Genomic DNA, 27814 nt, shown 5'->3' on the forward strand with positions numbered 1-27814 from the left:
TGTTGTTGGGAGTGTACACCGGGAGTGTCACATGAATTTATTATGTCAGTGTGGTTAAGATTGTCAGTATATCCCGGGCGAAGCCCGGGCTATAGTGCTAGTATATACATATATATAGCTAAGAGAGAAACTGCGTCACAGTCATATACAGACGAATCGTCTGAGACGATGTTTTAAAATTCTACGGGTTGTCATACATTTCCATTCGTTTCAGTCAGAGAAATGATAATAGCGCCTTTCCCTGTTTTACTTTCCATTTTAAGAGTTTTTTTTGACAGATTTGTTGTTATAATAAGAATTAAATACTTACAGCCGCTGAATTCAAGGAAGTTTGCACGTGGGAGTCAAACAACTTCAATTCGATAAAAACGTATATTGATAAGGGCTTCCGCATATTAAAAGCAGCAGATAATCAGGTCGCTCCTAAATATGTTTGTTTTCTGGTACCAAGAAAATATGGCACCAGCGAAAAACGACACGAACGGAATTTGTCGCTACACATGTGTGCCTACATTATTAGGTCTCATGGTGGTCGCAAAGATGGTAAATAAAATATTGATGGAAATAAATTAAATAAATTAATAAAATCACCTTGACACTTTAACAGCCATATATTTTGACCCAGCCTCCGAATGCTATGGACACGAGGCCCCGGCAACACTCCAAAACCTGCGAAAGCCAGCAGTTGAAACTTTTTCGTTTAAGTTCGGGGTGTCATCAGGTAGTGGTTTTAGTTAGTGTATTTAATTTAAAATAAAATACAATTGTATATCGATGGCAGGTAAAAACGACTGCTTCTACAAAGTCATGGAGTATTTCTTGAAGCTGGCATCTGGGGAAGAGTCGTTCGAGCCGAACGAATTGAAGACATGTAGAAGAGTGGACCAGCACACCGAAAATCGAACTAAGTTATTGGCTAAACAGTCTTGAACTAAAGACATTTTAATTTCTGATAAACATTTTAAACTTAAAAAATATATTTATTTTTTTATATATTTTGAAGCATTTTCAATTCTTAAAACATCTTTAAAACGTCACACTCTTTGGAGTTACCAAATATTCTAATATCGCGACTCGTGTGAAGCAAGGCCCTCGTTTTGCTCTGGAAAACTTCACCCTGGACTGCAAGTATTACACTTGTCTCTGACATGTCATAAATTTAACTCCAAAAAGTCGAAAAAAAATCATTTGAAAATTAAGCGCTCGAGAGAAAATGAATATTTTCATGGACGCACCTAATCATAAATGAAATTTTTTTCGACTTTCCGTATAAATTAACGCCCCGTTCTTAATATTACAATGAATTCAGATAGATATATTCACACGAAAGTCATAAATTTAACTCCAAAAAGTCGAAAAAAAATTCATTTGAAAATTAAGCGCACGAGAGAAAATGAATATTTTCATGGACGCACCTAATCATAAATGAAATTTTTTTCGACTTTCCGTATAAATTAACGTCCCGTTCTTAATATTACAATGAATTCAGATAGATATATTCACACGAAAGTCATAAATTTAACTCCAAAAAGTCGAAAAAAAATCATTTGAAAATTAAGTGCTCGAAAGAAAATGAATATTTTCATGGATGCACCTAATCATAAATGAAATTTTTTTCGACTTTCCGTATAAATTAACGTCCCGTTCTTAATATTACAATGAATTCAGATAGATATATTCACACGAAAGTCGAAAAAAAAAAATCATTTGAAAATTAAGCGCTCGAGAGAAAATGGATATTTTCATGGACGCACCTAATCATAAATGAAATTTTTTTTCGACTTTCCGTATAAAATAACGTCCCGTTCTTAATATTACAATGAATTCAGATAGATATATTCACACGAAAGTCATAAATTTAACTCCAAAAAGTCGAAAAAAAAATCATTTGAAAATTAAGCGCACGAGAGAAAATGAATATTTTCATGGACGCACCTAATCATAAATGAAATTTTTTTCGACTTTCCGTATAAATTAACGTCCCGTTCTTAATATTACAATGAATTCAGATAGATATATTCACACGAAAGTCATAAATTTAACTCCAAAAAGTCGAAAAAAAAAAATCATTTGAAAATTAAGTGCTCGAAAGAAAATGAATATTTTCATGGATGCACCTAATCATAAATGAAATTTTTTTCGACTTTCCGTATAAATTAACGTCCCGTTCTTAATATTACAATGAATTCAGATAGATATATTCACACGAAAGTCATAAATTTAACTCCAAAAAGTCGGAAAAAAAAATCATTTGAAAATTAAGCGCACGAGAGAAAATGAATATTTTCATGGACGCACCTAATCATAAATGAAATTTTTTTCGACTTTCCGTATAAATTAACGTCCCGTTCTTAATATTACAATGAATTCAGATAGATATATTCACACGAAAGTCATAAATTTAACTCCAAAAAGTCGAAAAAAAATCATTTGAAAATTAAGTGCTCGAAAGAAAATGAATATTTTCATGGATGCACCTAATCATAAATGAAATTTTTTTCGACTTTCCGTGTAAATTAACGTCCCGTTCTTAATATTACAATGAATTCAGATAGATATATTCACACGAAAGTCATAAATTTAACTCCAAAAAGTCGAAAAAAAAATCATTTGAAAATTAAGCGCTCGAGAGAAAATGAATATTTTCATGGACGCACCTAATCATAAATGAAATTTTTTTCGACTTTCCGTATAAATTAACGTCCCGTTCTTAATATTACAATCAATTCAGATAGATATATTCACACGAAAGTCATAAATTTAACTCCAAAAAGTCGAAAAAAAAATCATTTGAAAATTAAGCGCTCGAGAGAAAATGAATATTTTCATGGACGCACCTAATCATAAATGAAATTTTTTTCGACTTTCCGTATAAATTAACGTCCCGTTCTTAATATTACAATGAATTCAGATAGATATATTCACACGAAAGTCATAAATTTAACTCCAAAAAGTCGAAAAAAATTCATTTGAAAATTAAGCGCTCGAGAGAAAATGAATATTTTCATGGACGCACCTAATCATAAATGAATTTTTTTTCGACTTTCCGTATAAATTAACGTCCCTTTCTTAATATTACAATGAATTCAGATAGATATATTCACACGAAAGTCATAAATTTAACTCAAAAAAGTCGAAAAAAAATTCATTTGAAAATTAAGCGCTCGAGAGAAAACGAATATTTTCATGGACGCACCTAATCATAAATGAAAATTTTTTCGACTTTCCGTATAAATCAACGTTCCATTCTCAATATTACACAGAATTCAGAGAGATATATTCACACAAAAATCATAAATTTGAACACAAAAAGTCGAAAAAAATTCATTTGAAAATTAAGCGGTCGAGAGAAAATGAATATTTTCATGGACGCACCTAATCATAAATGAAATTTTTTTCGACTTTCCGTATAAATTAACGTCCCGTTCTTAATATTACAATGAATTCAGATAGATATATTCACACGAAAGTCATAAATTTAACTCCAAAAAGTCGAAAAAAATTCATTTGAAAATTAAGCGCTCGAGAGAAAACGAATATTTTCATGGACGCACCTAATCATAAATGAAAATTTTTTCGACTTTCCGTATAAATCAACGTTCCATTCTCAATATTACAATGAATTCAGAGAGATATATTCACACGAAAATCATAAATTTGAACACAAAAAGTCGAAAAAAATTCATTTGAAAATTAAGCGGTCGAGAGAAAATGAATATTTTCATGGACGCACCTAATGATAAATGAAATTTTTTTCGACTTTCCGTATAAATTAACGTCCCGTTCTTAATATTACAATGAATTCAGATAGATATATTCACACGAAAGTCATAAATTTAACTCCAAAAAGTCGAAAAAAAATTCATTTGAAAATTAAGCGCTCGAGAGAAAACGAATATTTTCATGGACGCACCTAATCATAAATGAAATTTTTTTCGACTTTTCGTATAAATTAAAGTCCCGTTCTTAATATTACAATGAATTCAGATAGATATATTCACACGAAAGTCATAAATTTAACTCAAAAAAGTCGAAAAAAAAATCATTTGAAAATTAAGCGCTCGAGAGAAAATGAATATTTTCATGGACGCACCTAATCATAAATGAAATTTTTTTCGACTTTTCGTATAAATTAAAGTCCCGTTCTTAATATTACAATGAATTCAGATAGATATATTCACACGAAAGTCATAAATTTAACTCCAAAAAGTCGAAAAAAAATTCATTTGAAAATTAAGCGCTCGAGAGAAAACGAATATTTTCATGGATGCACCTAATCATAAATGAAATTTTTTTCGACTTTTCGTATAAATTAAAGTCCCGTTCTTAATATTACAATGAATTCAGATAGATATATTCACACGAAAGTCATAAATTTAACTCCAAAAAGTCGAAAAAAAAATCATTTGAAAATTAAGCGCTCGAGAGAAAATGAATATTTTCATGGACGCACCTAATCATAAATGAAATTTTTTTCGACTTTTCGTATAAATTAAAGTCCCGTTCTTAATATTACAATGAATTCAGATAGATATATTCACACGAAAGTCATAAATTTAACTCAAAAAAGTCGAAAAAAAAATCATTTGAAAATTAAGCGCTCGAGAGAAAATGAATATTTTCATGGACGCACCTAATCATAAATGAAATTTTTTTCGACTTTTCGTATAAATTAAAGTCCCGTTCTTAATATTACAATGAATTCAGATAGATATATTCACACGAAAGTCATAAATTTAACTCCAAAAAGTCGAAAAAAAATTCATTTGAAAATTAAGCGCTCGAGAGAAAACGAATATTTTCATGGATGCACCTAATCATAAATGAAATTTTTTTCGACTTTTCGTATAAATTAAAGTCCCGTTCTTAATATTACAATGAATTCAGATAGATATATTCACACGAAAGTCATAAATTTAACTCAAAAAAGTCGAAAAAAAAATCATTTGAAAATTAAGCGCTCGAGAGAAAATGAATATTTTCATGGACGCACCTAATCATAAATGAAATTTTTTTCGACTTTTCGTATAAATTAAAGTCCCGTTCTTAATATTACAATGAATTCAGATAGATATATTCACACGAAAGTCATAAATTTAACTCAAAAAAGTCGAAAAAAAAATCATTTGAAAATTAAGCGCTCGAGAGAAAATGAATATTTTCATGGACGCACCTAATCATAAATGAAATTTTGTTCGACTTTCCGTATAAATTAACGTCCCGTTCTTAATATTACAATCAATTCAGATAGATATATTCACACGAAAGTCATAAATTTAACTCCAAAAAGTCGAAAAAAAATTCATTTGAAAATTAAGCGCACGAGAGAAAATGAATATTTTCATGGACGCACCTAATCATAAATGAAATTTTTTTCGACTTTCCGTATAAATTAACGTCCCGTTCTTAATATTACAATCAATTCAGATAGATATATTCACACGAAAGTCATAAATTTAACTCCAAAAAGTCGAAAAAAAATTCATTTGAAAATTAAGCGCACGAGAGAAAATGAATATTTTCATGGACGCACCTAATCATAAATGAAATTTTTTTCGACTTTCCGTATAAATTAACGTCCCGTTCTTAATATTACAATGAATTCAGATAGATATATTCACACGAAAGTCATAAATTTAACTCCAAAAAGTCGAAAAAAAATTCATTTGAAAATTAAGCGCACGAGAGAAAATGAATATTTTCATGGACGCACCTAATCATAAATGAAATTTTTTTCGACTTTCCGTATAAATTAACGTCCCGTTCTTAATATTACAATCAATTCAGATAGATATATTCACACGAAAGTCATAAATTTAACTCCAAAAAGTCGAAAAAAAAATTCATTTGAAAATTAAGCGCACGAGAGAAAATGAATATTTTCATGGACGCACCTAATCATAAATGAAATTTTGTTCGACTTTCCGTATAAATTAACGTCCCGTTCTTAATATTACAATCAATTCAGATAGATATATTCACACGAAAGTCATAAATTTAACTCCAAAAAGTCGAAAAAAAATTCATTTGAAAATTAAGCGCACGAGAGAAAATGAATATTTTCATGGACGCACCTAATCATAAATGAAATTTTTTTCGACTTTCCGTATAAATTAACGTCCCGTTCTTAATATTACAATGAATTCAGATAGATATATTCACACGAAAGTCATAAATTTAACTCCAAAAAGTCGAAAAAAGATTCATTTGAAAATTAAGCGCACGAGAGAAAATGAATATTTTCATGGACGCACCTAATCATAAATGAAATTTTTTTCGACTTTCCGTATAAATTAACGTCCCGTTCTTAATATTACAATGAATTCAGATAGATATATTCACACGAAAGTCGAAAAAAAAAATCATTTGAAAATTAAGCGCTCGAGAGAAAATGGATATTTTCATGGACGCACCTAATCATAAATGAAATTTTTTTCGACTTTCCGTATAAATTAACGTCCCGTTCTTAATATTACAATGAATTCAGATAGATATATTCACACGAAAGGACGAAAGTCGTAAATTTGAACACAAAAAGTCGAAAAAAATTCATTTGAAAATTGGGCTTCTATTTAAACAGTTTCTTTGATTTTCATGTGAATATATCTCGTTATGTTCAAGCAAACATTCAGAACGTAGCGGTAATTTATGACGCAGGAAATAATATTTTCGCTTTTGTGTGCGAGCATTCAGTTCTTGCTACCATTTTCGAAGTAGTGTAAACTGATTATTTAATTACGATGAAAGTCGACACATAATACGTCAACAATAAATAATTGGACTGTAGTGAATTTTGATATTTAGTTTGCTTCATGACATATAGAGGCGCTAACAAATATTAGAAAAAAAATTTCTGGGATTTTGGTCAGTTTCTCATATTGAACTGATACTTGGTTGAAGTTTTTTTTTGAGTGTACGTTCTATGTGCGATATTTCAGCTGGGTACGGAATATGTCAACAGTGCAAGGCAGTAAAAGGAGTGAATAAAATGTAAAATGTCATGACTGTCACGTCAAACCTGGTGTGTGTCTGTTTTATTAGTGTCTCGAATAAGTGGTTTCGTAACAGTTTCGTATATAAAAATATAAATAAAAAATTCTAAATTAATCCACCAACACCGACAATAACAACCGTACATAGCACACACAAAATATGTACATAAGAAACAAACAAATTCGCCAGTGAATTTACTATGTTCGTTAGACAAATCACACTGCCTGTTAGTCGTACAAAATCATTGAATAAAATCGTTCGGAATATTTTCATATCAGTGCCGTGCAACACGCCAAAAAGTTCAAATTTACACTCAACTAAAATACCTAGCAATTTAGCGATTAAAAATCAAGTGAATTACTCACGGTTCTCAGCCACAACCATAATGACAGGAACAGATCTGTTTAGAATTAGCGATTACGACTACGTGGGATTCGATCTGGACAATACATTGCTGCAGTACAAGGTAAGAGACGATGATCAGTATGTTTAGGATACGCTACGCAGTGATGTATCAATCACAAATACGTTTTTGATGACGACAGAACCTCCGAATGTGACGAATGTCTTGTTATGAAAAAGTCTGAGTGCTGACGACCTCGTCTAGCTCACTGTTTGAAATCTTATCATGACCTTTAAAGAGTTCAGTGTTGAACGAAAAATTGACTTCGTTCCCAACCATCTAAAATCATTAGTTTTCACATGTACTCAACAAACTGATGACCTTTTAGTTTTCTGAAACGGTTGGTAGATAAGATGACTTAGGCGTGTCATTTCGATAATATTTATGACTCTATTGTCGTGTCGTGTAATGGGATTAGAATGAAAAAGTTTGAGAATTGTAAATCTAATTGTTTAAATGCATCATGGAAGTAGAGGTGTTTCAAAGTGTGTATAGCGCTTCTACTCGTTGCTTCTACTACACCCTAATATTGCCCCAACATTAACATTGACAAAATTAGTCTTTTAGATAAACAAAGTGAACATTGCTTGAAATCGGAGTCCTCGTATGTCCCGTCTGAACTTGATTCGCTTCGTCGAACATAAAACATAATTTTTGGATATTATTATTGAGCTTGGAGCCATGATCAACGTTCTACGAGATTTTTTTTTATTTTTACCCACATCACTGGATGAAGTGGAATCCATGGCACCTACGGCTACAGAGAGAGTATGGTGGAGATCTGATTTGGGTTGCAATCGGTAATGGTTGTAATGGTATAAAAATTGGTTCCATGGATGTAAGGAGACTCTTTGAAGTTTAGACATTACGATTTCGGAAGTTCATCGGAATCATGCGAAATACATTTCCTAATTAGACCTGCATATTGATGACCATGTATGCTACGAAACTCAAAAAGGATTTTTTTTCGATTGCCAGCCCTCACTACTATCACTTACGGGACCAACTAGAAAATGTATTTCACATGATTCCCGACGTAGATGACCTTCCGAAAATTCTGAACTTTAACCCTTGCATCCATTGAACCAATTTTTCGCACCATTGCTACCAAAATTGCAACCATTACCATTGTAACCCTAATCTCTATCTATAGCCGTATGTGTCGTGGATTCCACTGCACCACATGGTGCGGTCGAAACTCAAACATTTTTGTGTAACCTTGTTCAACGCTCCAACCTGATTAATAATATGCAAAAGCATTGAATGTGCATCTATATGTTCAATTAAAGTTCAACGCAACCGTGATGTGAATTTCTAAGACCTTTCGAAAATGATAAATGATAAATCGAAGCTTCAGTTCCTTTGGGAACACTTTTTACATGCTAACCTTGCTAAATAACAAAAGAATTCTTTCACTAAGTCTTTTATGCAAATTACGGCATTTTGTTTGATCAAAATTCGTCGAGTCAAAATTGTATATTTTGTTACGAGCGATGAAAAGTGGAATTTTTCAGGGCTAGTCGTAAGTTGGTCCTACCGAGGAGAAGCCGAAAGTGAGCTTGAAAACTGAAATATGACGAAACCACAAGAACATAAACAAAGAAATCACTTTACAGCCATTTCTCAGCAACGCTTTTCTCAAAAAAATTTAACTAAGTTTCTCATTTCGTCACTGGAAACTCGTTTTTCCCTGAAAGGTTGAAAGTGATTTAGGGTTTTCCCAGAATATTTACCTAAGAATTCATCGTGTGATCGTAAATGAAAAGGAAACATTCGTTGTGAAATGACCAGTTTATTATTCGAAGATATGGGCCGATGACTTGTCACCGATTTTCGAAATAATGGAATGGGGCTTCACTGTCTGAAAGTTTTTGATTGAAAATAATTGTGGTGTTCCAAGAGTTTTTCATCGTAGCGTGCCTTTCGACCCGTAAATTCATTAAATTTATTTCTTTTCTGCTGTGCGGTTTATTTTACATTCGTTCAAATTTTAATTGTTTCAAATTATTCAAAAATTATGAGTCAAGTACGCGTATACACTTTGGATCGTTTCGGGCAACATGTCCTGGATCCACGTATATTTAGAATGGATGGTCATGGGCGAGTTGTCGAGATTCCATCGGCTGCGTCGATATCATCAAGACCATCAACCGGAGGATGGTTAATCGAAACATTGCCGACGCCAAGTATGGATTCAGCAGACTCATTCAGTGTACATTCAGGACCATCAACTGGAATACTGTCAACCGACTCATTGTCGACGGCAATTATGGATTCAGCAGACTCATTCAGTGTACGTTCAGGACCATCAGCCAGAATATTGGCAGCCGACACATTGCCGACAGCAACTATGGATTCATCAGACTTCTCAGACTTCATTGTACGTTCATATGATTCTATACTATCACCGCCATCATCGGCACCGTTGGAATGGCCGATATCACCAATTTCCACTGGGTCATCAAGGTCAGCAAACTCTCCCGGACCATCATCATCTTCACATGCCGGAGCATTAGCATCAACCAAACATAGATTATCCAGTGAGTCTGATAGTGAATCTGATACTGAGTCTGAACATGACGCAACAATAAAAAGAAGGCGAGAGGATTCGGACTCTAACTCTGACGATTGTTATCCACCATATATGGTACGTCCACGTCGACCAAGAACAACGTCATGGGGAACACAGCCAAGAAAATGGAGAAAAGTTACCATTTTTCCACAATGAAAAATAAATAAATTCGGCCAATTAAGTGTATTTAAATTGTTGAACCAAATTCCGCAAACAGTGCCGTATTAACTCGATGGGCTCCGGGGGCTTAGCTTCGTGCCGCTGGAAAATTGATAATGAATCATGTAACCACTATACAACTCACTTAGGATGTTATCAACACGAGAGTGAGTGAACTTCTTTACGCAATACAATCATCTGATGAGGTGGAATTGACAGCGTTGATTCATGAATTGTATTTGCAAAAAATGCTGGCAAAAGTGTGTAATCTGAAGAATGATTTGAGCAATTTTTTTTGAAACTTAGACAAGCCTACGTCCTTTGTTTACATGTCCAGATAGCCCTTGGCTCCAATTAAATAGTCTTACTGGCTAGTGAACTTCCACCAAAAGTCGGAAAAGGGTGTTTTTACTGCCGCTACAGTCTACGGACATACGTGTGTGGGGGCTCATTGGATAGGTATTGTCTTGCAGATACTGGTCAAGTACAGAAGATATCTTACATGTCCTGTACCATTATTCGAAAATAACAAAAAAAACGTTTCAGTCAAAGGCCGGAAATTTTGATGAACTTCAAAAGATGTTATCTCCAGAGCCTTTTATAAGCATTTTTGACTGGGGTGGAAATTATTTTAGGGCCCTATTTTTTTAGCAAAGGGGCCCGTTTTAGACGCTTCGATTTTTAACCTGGTTGCTACGTGAAATATTTAGATTTTGAAAAACATGAAAATTGTGCTTTTAAGCGCCGAAGGCGAAATTTTTCCGTCATATGCGTGGTCATACTAAATTGATATAAAAAATTGACATTTATCTACCTAGGTGAAATAATAGCAGTGAAAAAGTGCTATTATTTCGCCATCGGTAGATAAAATAGCGTATTCACCTCTGTCCACATGTTTGTTTAGACACTTGGGGTTATAACATTCGCCTTCGGCTCATGCAATAACTCCCCAAGTGTCTAAACAAACATGAGGACAAAGGTGAATAATCTACTATTAAGAATGATATAGGTTTCTTCCAAGCAACGGTTAAGCTGAACAAAATGAACAGAACACGAACCGATGTCACCCATAGAACCATAACCACAACTTATTTTTCTTTGTTATTTTGACAATTACATTGTTAATAGTGTTGAGGTTATGGCTCTATGGATGACGGTTTGACCTTGGACATTTCACCTTGGAAAAAACCTATCGCCAAAACTTCAACCAATTTCGGTGAAAATCGGGTACAATGGTTCGGCGATCCGGGCTCGTTTGAATCGTCTTTCAATTCTAAGAAAAATAGGAATTTTTTTACTTTTTGTGTTAGTTTCCCATTTTCAGAGTGAACACGTGAAAAGTAGTAACATGTCAATGGGTCGCGAAAACAGTTTCTTTGTGATAGCTCGAGATAGAAATGTTTCTAAAAGTTGAAATGTTGTAGGAACCTTCATTAAAAGTATAATCATCGGTAAGCGCCGCAGCCCGTTCTAGACTTATGACTCAAAATATGGTAAACGTTTGGACATTCCTGCTGGCTTATAACAGCGCTTATCTATGGAAGTGTAGCTCGACTTAGCCTCTTTCGTTCCATGTATAATACACCCCAAATAAATTGTGGTGCAAGTCAAAAATGTAGTCGAAGTAAAATTTCTGACCAGTAGACCCATATTTGTCAGTGCTTTCAACTTATTTTTGGTCGTGAAACAAAAGTAAAGCGATGAAAATGTAAGGTCACAATTACATGTTAGCCCAAAACGGTCCGATCCCATCATTGACCTTGAAAATGTAGCTTTCATCCTACTTCGTAGAAGGTGGAAAACCTCATTCAATTGACTTTATAAAATGAACAGAACCGTTCGCCATTCATTTGCAGTCAATAAATGATCACTCAAGATGTACTTTGTACTTCCCAAGAGGTCACAACCGTTCCCAACTTTGAAAAATGCCTGTAAAATCGAGTTTTTTCAATTTTTTTTTCTGTGGAGATTAGCGAAGATCTTAGACCATATTTTTCCAAACACACAGATCTGTATTCGGGAACTATGAATCAGAAACAACATTTTCTGTAATAATTGGGGCTAATACACGACAAGATCAACACCCTTTCATATCTTGGCAATAAATTACGGAATTTTTCTCGTAATTTAGGCCCTCAGCATGAAAAGTTGTGTACGCATCTGTTGTGGACGGTTTATCTTAGGCACTTTCACTCGCGAAATTGCCTAATATAAACCGTCCACAACAGATACGTAAATAACTATCGTTAATTTCATTTCATTATTATTTGAAAAATATTTTTGAGGCACGCCGTAGTATAATTCTTTATCAGAAAACCGTTCTGCATCAATAAAAAATAGATGTTAAAAACTTACTAAGTTAATTGCGATTATTTTCCGGTTCAGAATCATATTATCTATCGATGAACACATCATAACAGCTCTCAAAAGCACAGAAGTACCTAATATTGAAATAAAATTCTAGAATTTATGCCGCGCAGCGAGACTTTTTTCACAAAATATGGTCCTTGAGCAAATTTTATGATAGATGCTATACATCACCCTCGTTACAATTTTTGTGTGGAGGATTTGTAAAAAGTGGGGTGCACTGGGGTGGATTTATAAAAAGTGGAGTGGAACGATGTGGGACTGGGGTGGATTTTTCCTCCGAGCTTGTATGTTATAAAAGGTCCTGGTTATCTCGCACCTACTGTAAATAATAATTGAATTCATGGAATTTTTCACAATTTCTCGATCCAAATGAAAGACTTTTTAGTTAGTCGAACGTTTCGCAAACTTTATTGTTGCATCATCAGCGACGAATGTCTAAAAGATTTTACAAAAATAATGCATCAGAAACACTCTCTACTGTACAATCATTAAATTCATTGAAAAATTAATCGGAAAAGGATTGGGAAAACTTACAAATAATTGAATTAAAAAGGAAAACTTTGGTCGTATGGACCAGTATCAATGTTTACTATTTACAACTTTGACACTTTTGCTACTGAACTGTATCAAACTCGTGGAAATCATAAAAAACAGAAAAAGAGAATGCTTTCGTCCTAAGTGGAGCGATGAAACTTTAACACTTATGTTATCCGTGTCTCTTCTAAAGTTCATCGTATTCGAACGAGTCAATATATGTAATGACTCTAACACTTTGCGTTTGGTGTATGTGTGCTGAACTTCCAAAATAGAAGCTTTTCCTCTATCTGGCACATGACCAGTGTCGTAGAAATGATGAACTATGGCTGTGACTTCTTCGAGGCTATTGGTTAAGTTGTAGGTTGTTATGTCATCTTCATGCTGGTCGAATTTGTTTCCAACTCTGTGTCCCGTAGTGCCTACATATGAGAGATCACATAAGGATCCTTGACCGTCACCAAAGCATGGAATGTTGTAGACCACATTGTATTTTTGTTCCATCGGTGTACTTTGTTTTGGCTTTGAGAAAACTGTTCGGTTCGTCAGGTACGGTTTGAATCCCATTTTCATGCCATGAATTCAATTTACTATTCACGATCAAGAAGAACCACCAATATTTGGTCCTCTCAAGTAAATAATAATAATAATACTGTGGAACTCTGTGACTTGGTTTCGTATGATTCTGCATCATTCTTCGTTCCCGTTGTGCATCAGTAACAGCGAACAATGAATCCGCATTCGAAAACTTGAATGTGTATCCGATCAGTGGCCTTTCCATGGTCATTACAAAACGAAAATATCTGGGAGCCCAAGTGTGTGATCAAATGTTTTCCATACCTCTTTGTGGCATTCCACCATTCAAAAATATGTCAACAGTTCCGAGTAGACGCCAGTAACCTATTCAGTGCATATAATGCAATTGATCATTTGCAAGAGGTTAACAAAAATCGATTCTTTCCTTCACAAAAGAAATTCCATTTTCTACTATTGAAGGACAATCACCTCAACTGTGTCAGTACGCTTAAGTTCTAGGTCATGGCGTTTGGTAAAATAAGAACCAAAATTAATATACCAAGGACCGGCCTAATAATACAATTGCACTGTTACGGTTGGATGTCTCGAAATCTCCAATATATTTCCTGTGGACTCCCTGGAATACAATACGCCAGTAATGATTGTTTTTCAAGCAATCATACAAAACTCAATACGTCACACGGAAACGTACTTTCGGTTCTTGTCCTTGTGACATAAATAGCTATTTCATCCGTGCAGTGTCAATAACCTTATTTTCTACATTCAAATGCGGTGAGAAGATGGCGTTTTGGTGACAGTTCGGGTTTTCTTTTTCGCATGGGGCAAACCGGCAAACAAGAGTTTTTTTTCCTTTTGGGGACTTTGTTTTGATTTAAAAATTGGTGATGCAAATTGATGTGTATGTTTCGTCGATAAGAACTGCTATTAACGCCACGCACGGGCGAAAAATTATGTGTTCACCTCGGTGAGAAAATATAAAATTCCAACTCGAGCAACTTTCGTTCTTGTTGGAATTCGCTATTTTCTCACCTCGGTAAACAATAGAGCATTTCTGCCTCGCTAGGACATTTTTTGTTGAGGCGTGAGGAAAGTTTCTATTTCAAGCCGAGGAATCTCACACGTTGAAAGAAAAAAATTCTTAGCGAAAGACAGTACGGTATTTGGTTGTCCGCGACCAGGAAAACGCAACAAACTGGTTTTTGTTTATACGGTAATGAGTTGTTTTCTGGCCGCAGAACAACAAATAATCATTCTCAGACCATGGCGACAGTGGGGGCCGTCCATAAAGGACGTCCGCGCTTAGGGGGGAGGGGGTGTTGGCTAAAAACGGACTCGTTGTGACCAGGGGGGAGGGGGGTATAACGAAATCCGAACGTCCACTTTATTTCTTGAAGTTTCTGTATAGTTTCATTACTTAAAAAAAAATTCAGTGCATCGGCGCATCGGTGCAATTAAATGAGTTTAGCAAAGGTGTTATTTGATGTGACGGAGGAGCAACTTTGTGTGAGAAACCGACAGTTTTTCCATCATCACTGCGACTCCGATGCACGGCTGCAGTACGTCTCTTCTCCGAATATAACTTAAAGAAAATCAAACCAGTTGAAACGAAATTGCGATTTAATTTGGAGTGTATGCGTGACACATTTATGTTAAAGTTACGAAAATCGTGCTTCTAAGTGGGAGGTTTGATGGTTCGAACTAGGGAATACCTTCTTTTGTTCAGTATTGAAGTGTATGGTACGGTATGGTAACTATCGATAATCAAAATAATTATCCATCATTCCAGCAAATATTTCCAGGCGTCAATAACGCAGATTTTTGCATAATTACAATTTTGTTAATTTAAACAAATACTTGTTAGGTTGAACAAAGGATAATCGAAGTGAAGTTTTACTTCATATTTTTCGAATTAAGAAAATTCGTATTTAACTAAAAGTGGACGTCCTCCGGGGGGGTGTATTCGAAAACGGACATTAGTGTGACAAGGGGGGAGGGGGGTATCGAAAATCCAGTAGAAAACGTGGACGTCCTTTATGGACGGCCCCAGTGGTACTAATACAATACTCTAAAAACACGACACCATTTTGCACACGAACAAGTCTAGCGAATCAAAATTTAAATGAAATTGCAATTCGTCCGACGGTTGCTGGGTTTGTGACGAGTTACCAAAAAAGCTAAAAATGATTAGCAAGTGTCTGAGGGCTTGCCACTTTGATCCAGATGAAGAAAATTTCGATGTAATCCGAACGCTTCGAAACCATGAAAAATTCCTATTAAATGTCTGTAGTTGCAGCACCAGAACTTTTTTCATCCGGGTTAAGAACAAGGTTTATTGTAGTTTACTGCCTCTAACTTTGCTCTCTGAACAATCTTGTCAGCAAAAATCTTGAAGATATAAACCACAATTACCTATAGGCGGCCCAGGTAGCCTGGTATCCTTTTATCAAGATATTTAGAGAAATTCAGGAAATTTTGTCGTAGTGAAAGAATTCCTAAATATGAGTGTGGGAAACCATCAGCTCAAAGTTTGAGAAAGACACATTCAGACTTCCAAGCACGCACTCACTTCCATAATGAAATAACTCAACTCAACTCAACTGTTTCAGGTATCAGCAATGGTCGAATTGGAGTACAAAACATTGTCAAATTTCATGGTAAATACCAAAGGATATTCAGAGAAACACCTGATACAACCGTTAGACGTTGATTTCCTGCAAAAAGGTCTCATCGTTGACATTCATCGCGGCAATCTACTTAAAATATCGTGTGACGGCTACATTTTGAAAGCGACTCATGGCACAAAATTCATGACCGACAATGAAATATGCGACGTATATGGACCGGAACGCATGTGGGATGTTACAACCGAATTCACTCGCAATATATTGGTGTCATGGATCGGACAGTATGCGGATACAATTCGCACCTTAGCTGACTACTTTGATATGCCCAGTTCGTTGGTATTTGCACGAGCTGTCGATGCGGCCGATGAGAAAGCCGGACAGAAATTAGATTCATACAAAATATGGCCGGATGTTTTGGATGGCCTGATTCACATGTACACAAGGGAGCATTTTGAGTCCGGTGTTAGTGACTATTTTAATGAACTGCGTGCCCATCCAGAGTTGTACATTCATCGAACGAAACCGGATGTTATCAAGTTTCTCAAGAAATTGAAGGAGGAGAAAACCACGTTCCTAATTACCGGATCGAATATCGATTTGGCCAATCTGACCGCTGCATATTGTTTGGGCGAAGATTGGCGAGAACTGTTCGACATTGTTGTGTGCTTCGCCAAGAAACCGGGATTTTTTAATGGCTCGCGACCGTTCGTTAAAATTGACGGCGTCAAAGAAACCGCACCCGTGGATCCGAACGACTTGGAATTGAATCGAGTGTACAGTCAAGGAAATTGGGTCGACTTAGACTTTGCACTGTCGAAGAAACGTTCAATTAAAAATCCCAAAATGCTCTACTTCGGCGACAATATCATCCAAGATGTCTACGCACCAACCAAGTACACCACCTACGATTCGGTTGCGATTGTTGAAGAGCTACTCGCTGAGGGCATGAAAGATGTGTCGGAAACACACTCAGACAAAAAACTGCTGACGTCGTCGTTGTGGGGTCCGTATTTCGGTACGTCGATTCATCCGACTATTTGGTCAGAAATAATCAGAGAGCACAGTAAAATCTGTATACCGAACGTGGATGCGATAGCAAAAAATCCGATCGATTTTGCGTACAAAAGTTTCACCGGCGAACGGTCGTGTCGTCACGGATTTTATCCAAATGAGCCAGAACATTGGTCGGATTGAATGGAGGAAATGTCACACACACACAACATACACCAAATGCCACAACTTAGTATCTGCTGTGCATCAGACAATGGATTTACAAACGAAAACAACAAAAAATTTGGTAAGAAATCTTGAAAATGTTTTGTTGCTACTGACTGGCTTTTAGATTAAATTTAGTGATAACAAAATCAAACGCTGGGTGGAAAGATACCAAACGTTTTTATTTTGTCTGTTTTTGTGTGCTCAGCACTAGAGTGTTTGGAAATTAGATAAGTCGAACAATGAACCGACTATGAACAAAAACGGTTACTAAGTAGAGCGCTGAAAGATCTTAATTCCTTCACTTGAAGTTCAAGAAATTGTTTTTTTGTTTATCAAAATCTTGAAACATCTGACTGTCTAATCTACAAATTCAACCGGTAGCAATTCAAAATTCCACACTTCTAGATAGTAAAGCTGATGCTCGCACAGTCTGTATTCATAAAAAATTTCGTTCATATAACAGGGACTAAAATAAGAGACGATTACAGGTGTCTGTCCCAAACAATTCTCAACTGCGAATTTGAATTTTCACACCAGACTGACCAAAACCAACACACACAAGTCACAGTGCGGTTGGAATGAACTTTAAATAAAAATTGATTTTCAACGCACCCCTCACTGCAATAGGAGTCAGTGCACATATGCTACGGAGTGATTGCCGGAGATTTTATTGGGATTGTAATTGGTAGATGTTGTAATTCGAATAGTAATTGCACAAAGAATTAGTCTTCCCGTATAAATTTTACAAAAATTGGGGAATGCACAACATGGCTAGCGTTTTCTTTTGTACTCAAGGACAATCGTAAAAATGATGCAATTTGATTCACAGCTGTTTTTCTGCTGGTCCTCTGATACAAAGATATTGTGTTTATGCCGTCTTACTACTGCTACGCGCGCGTGTAACTATTTCACCTGTAAAAAGACGTATCAGACAAAAACCTCTTAGAATAGGAAGAGGAAATCTGATAGCATCTCTTTTGCGTTAATAAGTTAGTTAGTGTTAATTCAAGGCGTTTGTCTAAAATTAAAACACTTTCCTACACGGTTGCCCTTAACAAAAATAAAGTTTTTCTGAAGGTTACCCAAAAAAAATGACTTCTGATGCGAGTGCTAAGACCTAAACGGAGTTCAAAACCGCTTCAGCTAGATCCTTCCCCATCGCAATAAAATTGAAACGCTTCAATGGGACATTCAATGGAAGCCGCTTCCATGCAAACTTCCGAGAGCTCTACCTTCTAGACGAGATCTTTTTGACCCAATTTTTTTTTCTGCCAAATGTCTTATAATCGCGTCCCCCGAGCTACTATTAAAATTGTATAAAAATCGCTTGGGCCAATCTCGAGATAGAAATTTTCCACAAGCCATCAAACAAATTGGGAAAATTCATCGTTTCGAAATGAGTCAAATTTAACATCAACATTTAATTTTCATACAAAAAGCTAAACTTTGAAATGCAATATCTCGGTCAAATCTTAACCAATTTTGACCTGCGATAGCTCGTTGAACTCGCACTGACACCGAGAGAGTCTAACGTAGTTTGAGAGTCATTAAAGTTGAGGGGAAAAAGTCAAAAAGTTATTCCTTAGTTCCCAGTGGACCATCTGAAGAAAAACAGATGAAGCTGAGTTCACCACTTTTATGATGGGCCCATCCAATTTCAATTAATTCATATCGTTCTTTTTAAATAACACATAAACATGCGGATGAAAGGTACACATCTCTCCCAGTTAAGCCATTTACCATTGTCAGTTCCGTCAGAAGATGAAGACTGAGTCCCGAATGTGAAAAAAAACCTCTGGAATCGAAATGAAAATAATTCTCACCGAATCAAAAAAGAAAAACTAAACATGCCAAAAGATTGTCCTAATAAATACATTTTTGTATCGAATTTAACGCAAGAAAGTTACAAAGAAAAGTGTCAGATGAATCCTGACTCGAACCATTGGTCTTTCTTCATTTTATCATTCTTTACTTGCACTTGGTTTCTTGGGCTTTTCCTCGGCATTTACCTCTGCAAGTTTTTCACTAACTTCATCCGTATTTAATTCGATATCTTGAATATTTAATGTAAAGGAAATAAATAGGTTTCCAGCAGTGCAGAATTGCAGTGCTCGTAAAATACCTTTTTCGATTTCTCCCAACGCATCATTCATATCACCTTCAATAACATTCGATTTCATAGCCCGCATGTCTGTTTTCCTTGCTTCTTCAAGTGCTGCAGCTTCGCTGTCACTGAGTTCTGGGGAGCCAAGATATTGAATAAGATAAAAAATGTTAAAAGACGACCAGCAAATCATTAGTAGTTTAACTGAATCTGTTACTTCTTTTGTTTCAAGTACCTATTTTCGACAGATTGACCAACAATATTTCATCAGTCTTAAACTTACTTGCAAATCTCGGGTCCATTTCGTACCACGGATTGTCGACCACTTCATGAATATTCAATCGCCTTTTCGGTATTGGCTCCAGTAAATTTCGTATTAACTTTTTCACTTCGATCGACACACTACCGCAAACGCGTTCTCGAAATTTGTATCTTCGTTTGATTTGATGTTGATACAAAATTGTTACATTGCTGTTATCGAACGGAACACATTTGTTTAGCATGGTGAATATCAGAACGCCTAGCGCCCAAATATCTGCTTTCGTTGGCTCATACGGGATACCTCTTAATACCTCTGGTGCAGTGTACAACAATGAGCCGCAATAGGTTTCGCTCAGAACTTCTTTCGAATTTGCGTCGAGTATGTACCTACGGACATGAAGGTTTCCTTAGTCATCAATTTCTTTTTTTTTTTTTTGATGTTCCGAATCATTCGGAATGCACTAATTAAACTAAAGAAAGATGTAAAACTCCCCGGTCATATTAAGAACGTTCGCACTTTAGGAAAATAGAGGCGAGATAACCATCTTATGAAAGTGAACCTTTTAGAAACGGCATGCATATCACGCTATAATCATCAAATCTATTACTTCTGATGTTCAAAATATGGTCTACTAACCATTGGGTAACCATGTCGCCAAGAGTTTGATGGAAAATCTTTTACTTCGTTCGCTTTAACATTCATATTACTAAGACCACATGAACCGTATCGATAACAGGTGATATTAGCCGTTTCTGAAAGGTTACGATACAAACGACTCTGGTATACTAAACCTAAGTAAAACCTGCTAAATCCAAAGTCGGTTAGTTTGACATTATTGTTGTTCGTTATCAGGACGTTTTCGCATTTTATGTCTCGGTGAGTAATGCCTGAAACATTTTCTTTAAAATCTCAGAACAAGCAACGCAGAAAACATCCATAAAACACGTCTTGACAAACGAATTGTATGGACCAATGAAAAGAAATGTCTGTCATTACCAAGAGTGTGCAAATATTGAACGGCTAAGCTGATTTGTCGTGCCCAGAATCTTGCTTGTACCTCAGTTAAGGCACCGAATTGTACAATAAAGTCCATCAGATCTCCATTTTCGGCGTAGCTACAAAGAGTTACTCGTTAAAGGTAAATATGATCTTTCCGCTCAGAGCTCAGAGTCCACTTCCAGACTCACCGCATAAAAATGAAATATTTGAAATTGCGTCGAAAAATGCTGTGAACATGAACAATGTGCGGATGTTTCAATTTCATCAGACAGTCCAGTTCTCGTGGCAAAAATTTACCCACGTAGGATTTGGTCGTTTTTCGTTCGTCGATTATTTTGCATGCTAATTTTAGTGTTTCTGCGCTCCGTTTGTATACACTGACGTAGACCTATACGTTTCCACATTGAAAAATGTTGTCGCAGTAGATAAACAAACAGACCTTAGCATAGGCCCCTTCTCCCAGTTTAGTTGATAATTCGTACCCTCTAGCCGATAGAGCATTCTCTTCAGATTCAGTTAAATGGATGCGATGCGATGTTTTTGGCATCGTTAATGTACGAGAAATTTTGAACGTTCAAAAACGAATTTTAGTCTGACAAGTGTAGAGGAATTGATTGCTTTGCTTCTAATATTACCACCCAGTAAAAACGATCTCTTCGATGCCAACCAATGATACGAAGGAACGTGGAATAATCAAGGGAATGTATCCGTTCAATGTTATGGTTTCCAATAGAGCAAACTGCTCCATTTCGATAAGTCGAACACGGTGCCACTCTTCATGAGGATGACTCTTTTGGCCCATAACCTCCACACTCGCCAAAGTAAAATTTTGGAACCATGGACGTAGGAAAGCCGGTTTGCTGTGAAATAAATTAGCGAAGGATATTAGTCATAATCCCAAAATAATACTTTGTGACATTGTGACAAGCGTAATCTGTTACTTCTTTTGACAAATTAAATATTCTTATCAGTTTGACGCTACAAACACACTAATTTAAGTAAAAAACATCTCTCCAGCTGCGTATCAACGTCTCGAACAGCCTTTTTCTCAATTCAGTGACGAAAAATAAAACTTTCGTTGGCTTTTTTGGGAAAAACTTTGTTTGCATTTCATTTAAAAATGCTTAACGCATGATGTGTATTGTCACAGTTTACGAGCAACAAGACAACTCGACTAGACTCATTATCACGGGGGAACCATGTGTTTCGGCGTAATGCTCGAATAGAGCGCTTTTCTTCATAGATAGACCGACCAGAGTTTCTAATACGAAGGAATCGTGTCATTTTATTCGTAAAGACATAAATCTAAAATCATTTCAGATGATTCGTTTAGTTGAAATTCAGGCAGGTTACTCAAAAATACACGAGTGAGTTTGCTTCAAGTTTGTTCAAATGATTGTTGTATGCAAATTATTGATATGTAATGGTCAACTTTCGCATAGGGCATATTACCATGTAATAGTCAATTTTCGTATGGGGGCAAGTAATAAAATAAACTGCGGGACATCGTGTCTTAAAAAGCACGTAATTGTTCTAGTTAGGCGCTACCTGACTAAAATAGCAACTAAGATTTTGAATCCAATTTCCTATTGATTAGATGAATTTTTAACCTAATTTCTAATTTCTTTTTTTTTCAGGATCAGCCTAAAGAAAATTGGTTTATCCACGCAACTTACAATGTACGATTCGGTTGAAAACACATGTGCATGCCAAATATTTTAGAAAAAAGCTTTCTTTTTATAAATTCTTCATTTTCACGCTTATGAGTTTGTTCTTTTGTGATAGCAAGCCCCAGTTCTTTTTAGAGGAGAGGAGAGGCAAAGAATTTAATTTTTTTTCTCGTAGGAGTTTATTGGTTAAAATTTTGAGCTGTTAACAGTATACCATCTAAGAGATATTTTGCCCACGTGCAGATCAGACTCCCACAAAAATTCTTCGGTTTAAAAACTATGCTAAATTTTTTTGTTCTGGTGATTTTGGCTGTGAGCGGCTACGTAGTCACCAGCGAATATATCAGTAAAGGTCAGCCGTGTCTGACAATTAAATCATTCGAATTTGATTATTTTTGAATTTCATTCTGACTGGTTTATTCCTTCAGTTATTGTCCTTGGCGATCAATGACAGAATTACGAGAAGAAATAGTTTTCGTCTTCGGTATCCAGACCTTGACTTAAATCGTTTAAGCATTAACAGTATGTGACCGATACTTTTTTGAAATTAAAATGTAATTCACTCCGGAATTACTTTCATTAATATTTCTTCTGTGTAGTGGAAGAATAAGAATAAAGTGGCTCAGAGTTTGTAATGATATGTACGGGGGCTTTTCTACAGTTATGTAGATTATGACTAAGTTAAATTTGAATGGATTGTACTGGAAAATTAATGGTCGATTACGTTTTTGTTTGAAACTTTTTATTTTGCTGAGTGTGAAAGGTGCAGCACGAACCGAAGACAAGGACCTACAATACACAAGGCAAATTACCAAGTTCCAATCAAAGACGTAAGTCATTTTACTACCTAAGTCTACTGGAAATAAGTCTTAACAACGCTCATGTCAATGAAGTAATGAGTCATTTTCCGGGGGGTTACAGTGAGTAAAAATATTTTACATGCTACATGCGTCGAAAACCGTACTTTTCATGTTTCAAGCACTACTTTCGACGCCCTCAGCATGTAAAATCCATTACATAACTCGGGATAAAAATGAAAAGTCTCGTTTTCGTGTGTTTATTGACCTCGGCTACGCCTCGGATCAACAAAATTCACACGAAAAATCTACTTTTCAACTTTTTATCCCTAGTCATGTAAAATACTATTGTTCACTAAGTCCCCGGAAAATGACTCATTACTTCATTGACATGAGCGTTGTTAAGACTTATTTTCAGAAGACTTAGGTAGTAAAATGACTTACGTCTTTGTTTGGAACTTTGTATTTTGACTTGTGTAGTTGAATCCCTTGCCTGCGGCTATTGAGCTGCTCTGCACACTTGGCAAAATAAAAAGTTTCAAACAAGGACGTAATCTACTATTACTGTAAGTTGCGTTGTGACACCAGACAACAACTGTTGATATAAGTTTTTAATTAAGGCTAGGAACAGGTCAGAAACCGAGCTGAACCGGAATTTTTATGTCAGGCCTAACATGAATTGAACTGAAACCTGATTCCACCTGAAATCAAATATCTGACCTAACCTAACTCCAGTGCTTCTTATTGGGATCTTTTTTTGGGTATTCTTCAGATTTTTTAAGAATTTTTCGGAATTTTCATGAGAACTTTCAATTCTTAAAAGATTTCTATGTGCCGAACAAGCACCAGCTGAATATCACAGCTGATCTACCAACACCAACACACACATTTGTGTGATAAACAATCAAAATACATTCTTAACAATGTGTCAATCATACGTATTATGTGCGCGGTTGCTTAGAATTATTTACAAATTGTTTTTGTTTGTACCCCAGTTGGTGATTCGGCACATAGAAATCTTAGAACCTAATAAGCTCTGACTCGTTGTTAGGTTATACATTTTTATGTAAAAAGTTTAAAATTTAACTCAGGTCGTGTCAGTTCAACGATCATGTCAGGTTGTTTGGAAGAAAACCTGACCTGACCTGAACTTTTCACACGATTTCCGGTTCACAGGTCAGGCCAAACCCTACACCTATTCCGAGTCTTACAAGAATTAGTTTATTAATCAAACAAAAAAACCTAAACTTTGATTTAACGATAGTGTTAGAACAAAAAATAATGTGAATGCTAATCTAGAGCGTTGATTTCTGTGGTTTTTATTTCCTTAAAGAGAAATGTATAGAGTCTATGCTGTGTAGACGCTTAAAGAAAATGTACAAATACGACGGACTCATCTATAAGATGGACGAAAGCGTTTGTAAGATATCAGTTTAATTTACCGTGGTTGGCAATTAATTACCTCACTCAATTTAGAAGATTGTCGTCAACATATTATATTGTTCTACATAAAATATATAAATTAAGTGTATTTCTGTCGCAGGTCTTTTAATGATATTTTATTTATGAATTTGCATAATCGGGAACGATTTGATCATGAACCGAAGCGATAGCGGACGTTCGTGATTGAAATAATAGACGCATTTCGAATGAATAAAAAATTGGGAAATTTTATTGTCTCTCTCCGTCTGTCGTTACATAAAAACAAGTAGCACGAACACCTTTACACATAGACAAATGCAAAAATAAAACCATCCTATTCCGCATCCAATGGAGCATACGGCGGCCGATCATCAACCTGAATACCTCTTCGTTTCTTTGCATTGGAATCGTGGAATGGCAACTTCCAACCACCTTCCATTTCCGGCGTCGACAACCACAATCGCATCAAATGTCTTTTCGGCTGCGGCGGAAGATGATCCTTGTATGCTGACCGACTGTGCATCACTTGTGCATTGCATATAAACTGAATGTCGCCAACTTCGAGAATCATGTGCAATTTCAACCGAGTGCACGTATCTTCCAACACTTGCATTGCATCAATCTGATCCGGGCTTAGTGCGGGAATTTCACCACTGTCAGAGAATCTGCTTAGAGATTTCACGTAGTACGGATCCCATTTTGCTAGGACGCGTCCATTTGCCTGTGGCTCTAGGTAAAATACCGCTTGTTTGATATACTCCTGCTGACCAGTGGACGTTTCACCTTTGCGATCAAAGTACCAGTTCGGCTTGGTGAGAGTCTCCGCTACGTCTGGCCGTTCGGCTTGCAATACATTCCAAACATTGTGAGTGGATGAAATGTCAGATTCGCCACCTTCGAATGCACGATTTATACAGCAAAGGCCAACAATGTCGCACTCATCTGTGTGGAAGAATTGACTGTCGCAAAGAGTTTAGTATTTCCCATGGAAACGAAATTAATGTTTTGACTCACCGAGCCGTTGTCCTATAGATTCGAACCTTATCGATCTGTGTGGGATCATCACCTACATCTTTCACATGCCCCAAAACGTGTCCACGACCATTTTGACTCACAAAATATCCAAAGTAAGTGCCTAGCCCCATATATGCAACCGCAGTCTTGTGAGTGCCCCATTTCTCAACTGGAAATCCTTTGAAAAGTATGAATCCTTTGCCGTTCAGCAAATCGTTCCTTATCACCGAAAGAACTTCCGGTAACTTGAAGAGTACGAAATTCGACTGCAAAATTCACAATTCAGATTAAATGCAAAAGTCAGATGATCGCGAGCCCTTACTTTGGAAATGCCAGTCAAAGGAATTTTGTCCGCAATGAATTTATCCGCAGCTGAACTTAAGTCCTCAATCTCTTCGTCGGTAAAGTGACGAACCCAATGCTCAGGATTGTTTTGATAGTCTTCTGCCTTCCACAAAGTGGGACCAGTGATGATTTTCGGAAATGAGGAATATGGTTGAACCAATTCGGGTATTGGCGGATGTTGTCCCGATGTTTTAAGACCATCTGGAAAGATGTTAAGGTCTACAGGTGTCCTGCAGCGGGAGTATCAAAACATTGACGGTTATTTGAGCAGCAAAATACTTGGTGCTTCTACTCACGAATTGTTAGCCGCGCAGCTGTCCATTTTGTTCAATAGTTTGATGTGACGAATACAGCACTAAGATGTGAAATGGTTAAAAATTCCGGTTCACAACAGTTTTTATCACGAAGAGATAGCGATAACAGACGCCTATAAGAGTTATCACTGCTGCTACAATGATGGTCAGATTAAATAAAAAAGAAAATTGGGCAATGAAAAGAGGTATAACAACAAACACTACTCTTGTCAAATTCTAATCTTTAACCTTCGATGCATGGCTTGTAGTGGCACACGCGTCTAGGGTTACCAGAATCATATTTGGCGACCGTTGTCGATTCGTTGATTATCATTGCACTAATAACTTGTAGGGAAAAATTTAATTTTTAGAAAGAAATCGCTCATTTTTGACCAGAAAGAAGAAAAACTAGCCGTCAGAATATTCGGAGCGTTTGTTGCGACTGAGCCCGTTACAACCCGTAAACCTATTTCGTACGTGACTATAACGCATCCGCGACCCTAATTCGTCCGTAACCCTAATACATCTATAACCCTTATGAGCAATTTTAGTAGCCCTAATTGGAATGGAATGCCTCAAACACCCCACACCCACACACATAACCAATTACTTCTATGTTAACAGAATCTATCTAAATACCATTTTACTCAAGATTTATCACTCTTACCAAAATCCAATATGGCCACCGGTAGCCATTTTGCTAGGAGACCGGGAATCGTACTAACGCTTTACATTCGTTAATACCTTTCAAACAAACAAAAAATCATGAAATTCTGGCAAAATTTACTTGAGATAATTGGCAAAAAAACCATCACTGTATGGCCGAGAAGCCAGATATGAGACTCCAAGAGACCTCTCACGCTCTGGTGAACCGAATTTCATAAACTTTTCTTCCCCTAATTGGTACGGTCAATACCTATCTAATAAAGCAAAAACAGTCGAAATATGTTCAAATTTAGCCGACCTATATGGCAAAACTGCTTGGTGCGCTGTACCTGGTTCACATTAAGGGCTCACGAGTCGGTCATCCAATTTCCATAAACTTTTTTTTCTGTGGCCCGATAAGTGAGTCCGCAGACCTCTTGGTGTGAACCAGGTACAGGGCGCCAAGCAGTTCTTGCTTGTGGGTCGGCTCAATTTGAGCTTCGCTTTATTTTGTATAGGTATTGATCGTACCAATCAGTGAAGAAAAGGTATATGAAATAAGGTTCACCGGAGCATGAGCTAGGTCGCTTGGAATGAGTTCATATCCGGCTAATCGGCTGTGCAGTGAACATGGAGTATTTGTTAATATCTCAAGAATTTTTTGTTGCTATCAGTGTACCTTCACCATCTAGTTCGATCGAAATAGTTAGTAATAAATTCAAGTCTTCGGTTGTTTTTCTTAAATTTCAACAGTTCTTTTTCTCACAAGACGTTACACACACGCTAACGATGTACATGTTTGTTGAGCCAGTTGTCTCACTCTATGTGTGCGCGATCATTAAAACAATCATAC

General features: G+C 36.2%; 4 protein-coding genes and 1 long non-coding RNA gene across 5 annotated transcripts; 3 read left to right on the top strand and 2 right to left on the bottom strand.

Moving 5' to 3' along the window:
- Nucleotides 1-318: 318 nt before the first annotated feature.
- On the top strand, nt 319-931 carry LOC119072329. Its single transcript, XR_005086844.1, has 3 exons — nt 319-543; nt 608-721; nt 782-931. It is a non-coding gene; the product is annotated as an uncharacterized LOC119072329 (long non-coding RNA).
- A 6060-nt stretch (nt 932-6991) lies between these two features.
- LOC119072334 (5'-nucleotidase domain-containing protein 1) lies at nt 6992-23133 on the top strand. The gene is made up of 3 exons (XM_037177522.1): nt 6992-7459; nt 16175-17489; nt 22413-23133. Exons 1-2 carry the CDS (start codon nt 7193-7195, stop codon nt 17384-17386), a joined length of 1479 nt encoding a protein of 492 aa, XP_037033417.1. The 5' UTR covers nt 6992-7192; the 3' UTR covers nt 17387-17489; nt 22413-23133.
- LOC119072336 (suppressor protein SRP40-like) lies at nt 9319-10139 on the top strand. The gene is made up of 2 exons (XM_037177524.1): nt 9319-9612; nt 9694-10139. The coding sequence occupies exons 1-2, from the start codon at nt 9414-9416 to the stop codon at nt 10122-10124; spliced, it is 630 nt and encodes a 209-aa protein (XP_037033419.1). The 5' UTR covers nt 9319-9413; the 3' UTR covers nt 10125-10139.
- On the bottom strand, nt 19266-21397 carry LOC119072335 (testis-specific serine/threonine-protein kinase 6-like). The gene is made up of 7 exons (XM_037177523.1): nt 21215-21397; nt 20964-21163; nt 20773-20891; nt 20579-20663; nt 19798-20162; nt 19533-19649; nt 19266-19463 (listed from the first exon to the last, which is right to left on the bottom strand). The coding sequence occupies exons 1-7, from the start codon at nt 21320-21322 to the stop codon at nt 19372-19374; spliced, it is 1086 nt and encodes a 361-aa protein (XP_037033418.1). The 5' UTR covers nt 21323-21397; the 3' UTR covers nt 19266-19371.
- A 1752-nt stretch (nt 23134-24885) lies between the features above and the next one.
- Nucleotides 24886-26538, bottom strand: LOC119072151 (taurine hydroxylase-like protein SAT17). The gene is made up of 4 exons (XM_037177292.1): nt 26320-26538; nt 26001-26253; nt 25679-25944; nt 24886-25623 (listed from the first exon to the last, which is right to left on the bottom strand). Exons 1-4 carry the CDS (start codon nt 26343-26345, stop codon nt 24999-25001), a joined length of 1170 nt encoding a protein of 389 aa, XP_037033187.1. The 5' UTR covers nt 26346-26538; the 3' UTR covers nt 24886-24998.
- Nucleotides 26539-27814: the final 1276 nt, after the last annotated feature.

Source organism: Bradysia coprophila (genome assembly GCF_014529535.1).
Source record: "Bradysia coprophila strain Holo2 chromosome IV unlocalized genomic scaffold, BU_Bcop_v1 contig_81, whole genome shotgun sequence".
NCBI lineage: Eukaryota > Metazoa > Arthropoda > Insecta > Diptera > Sciaridae > Bradysia > Bradysia coprophila.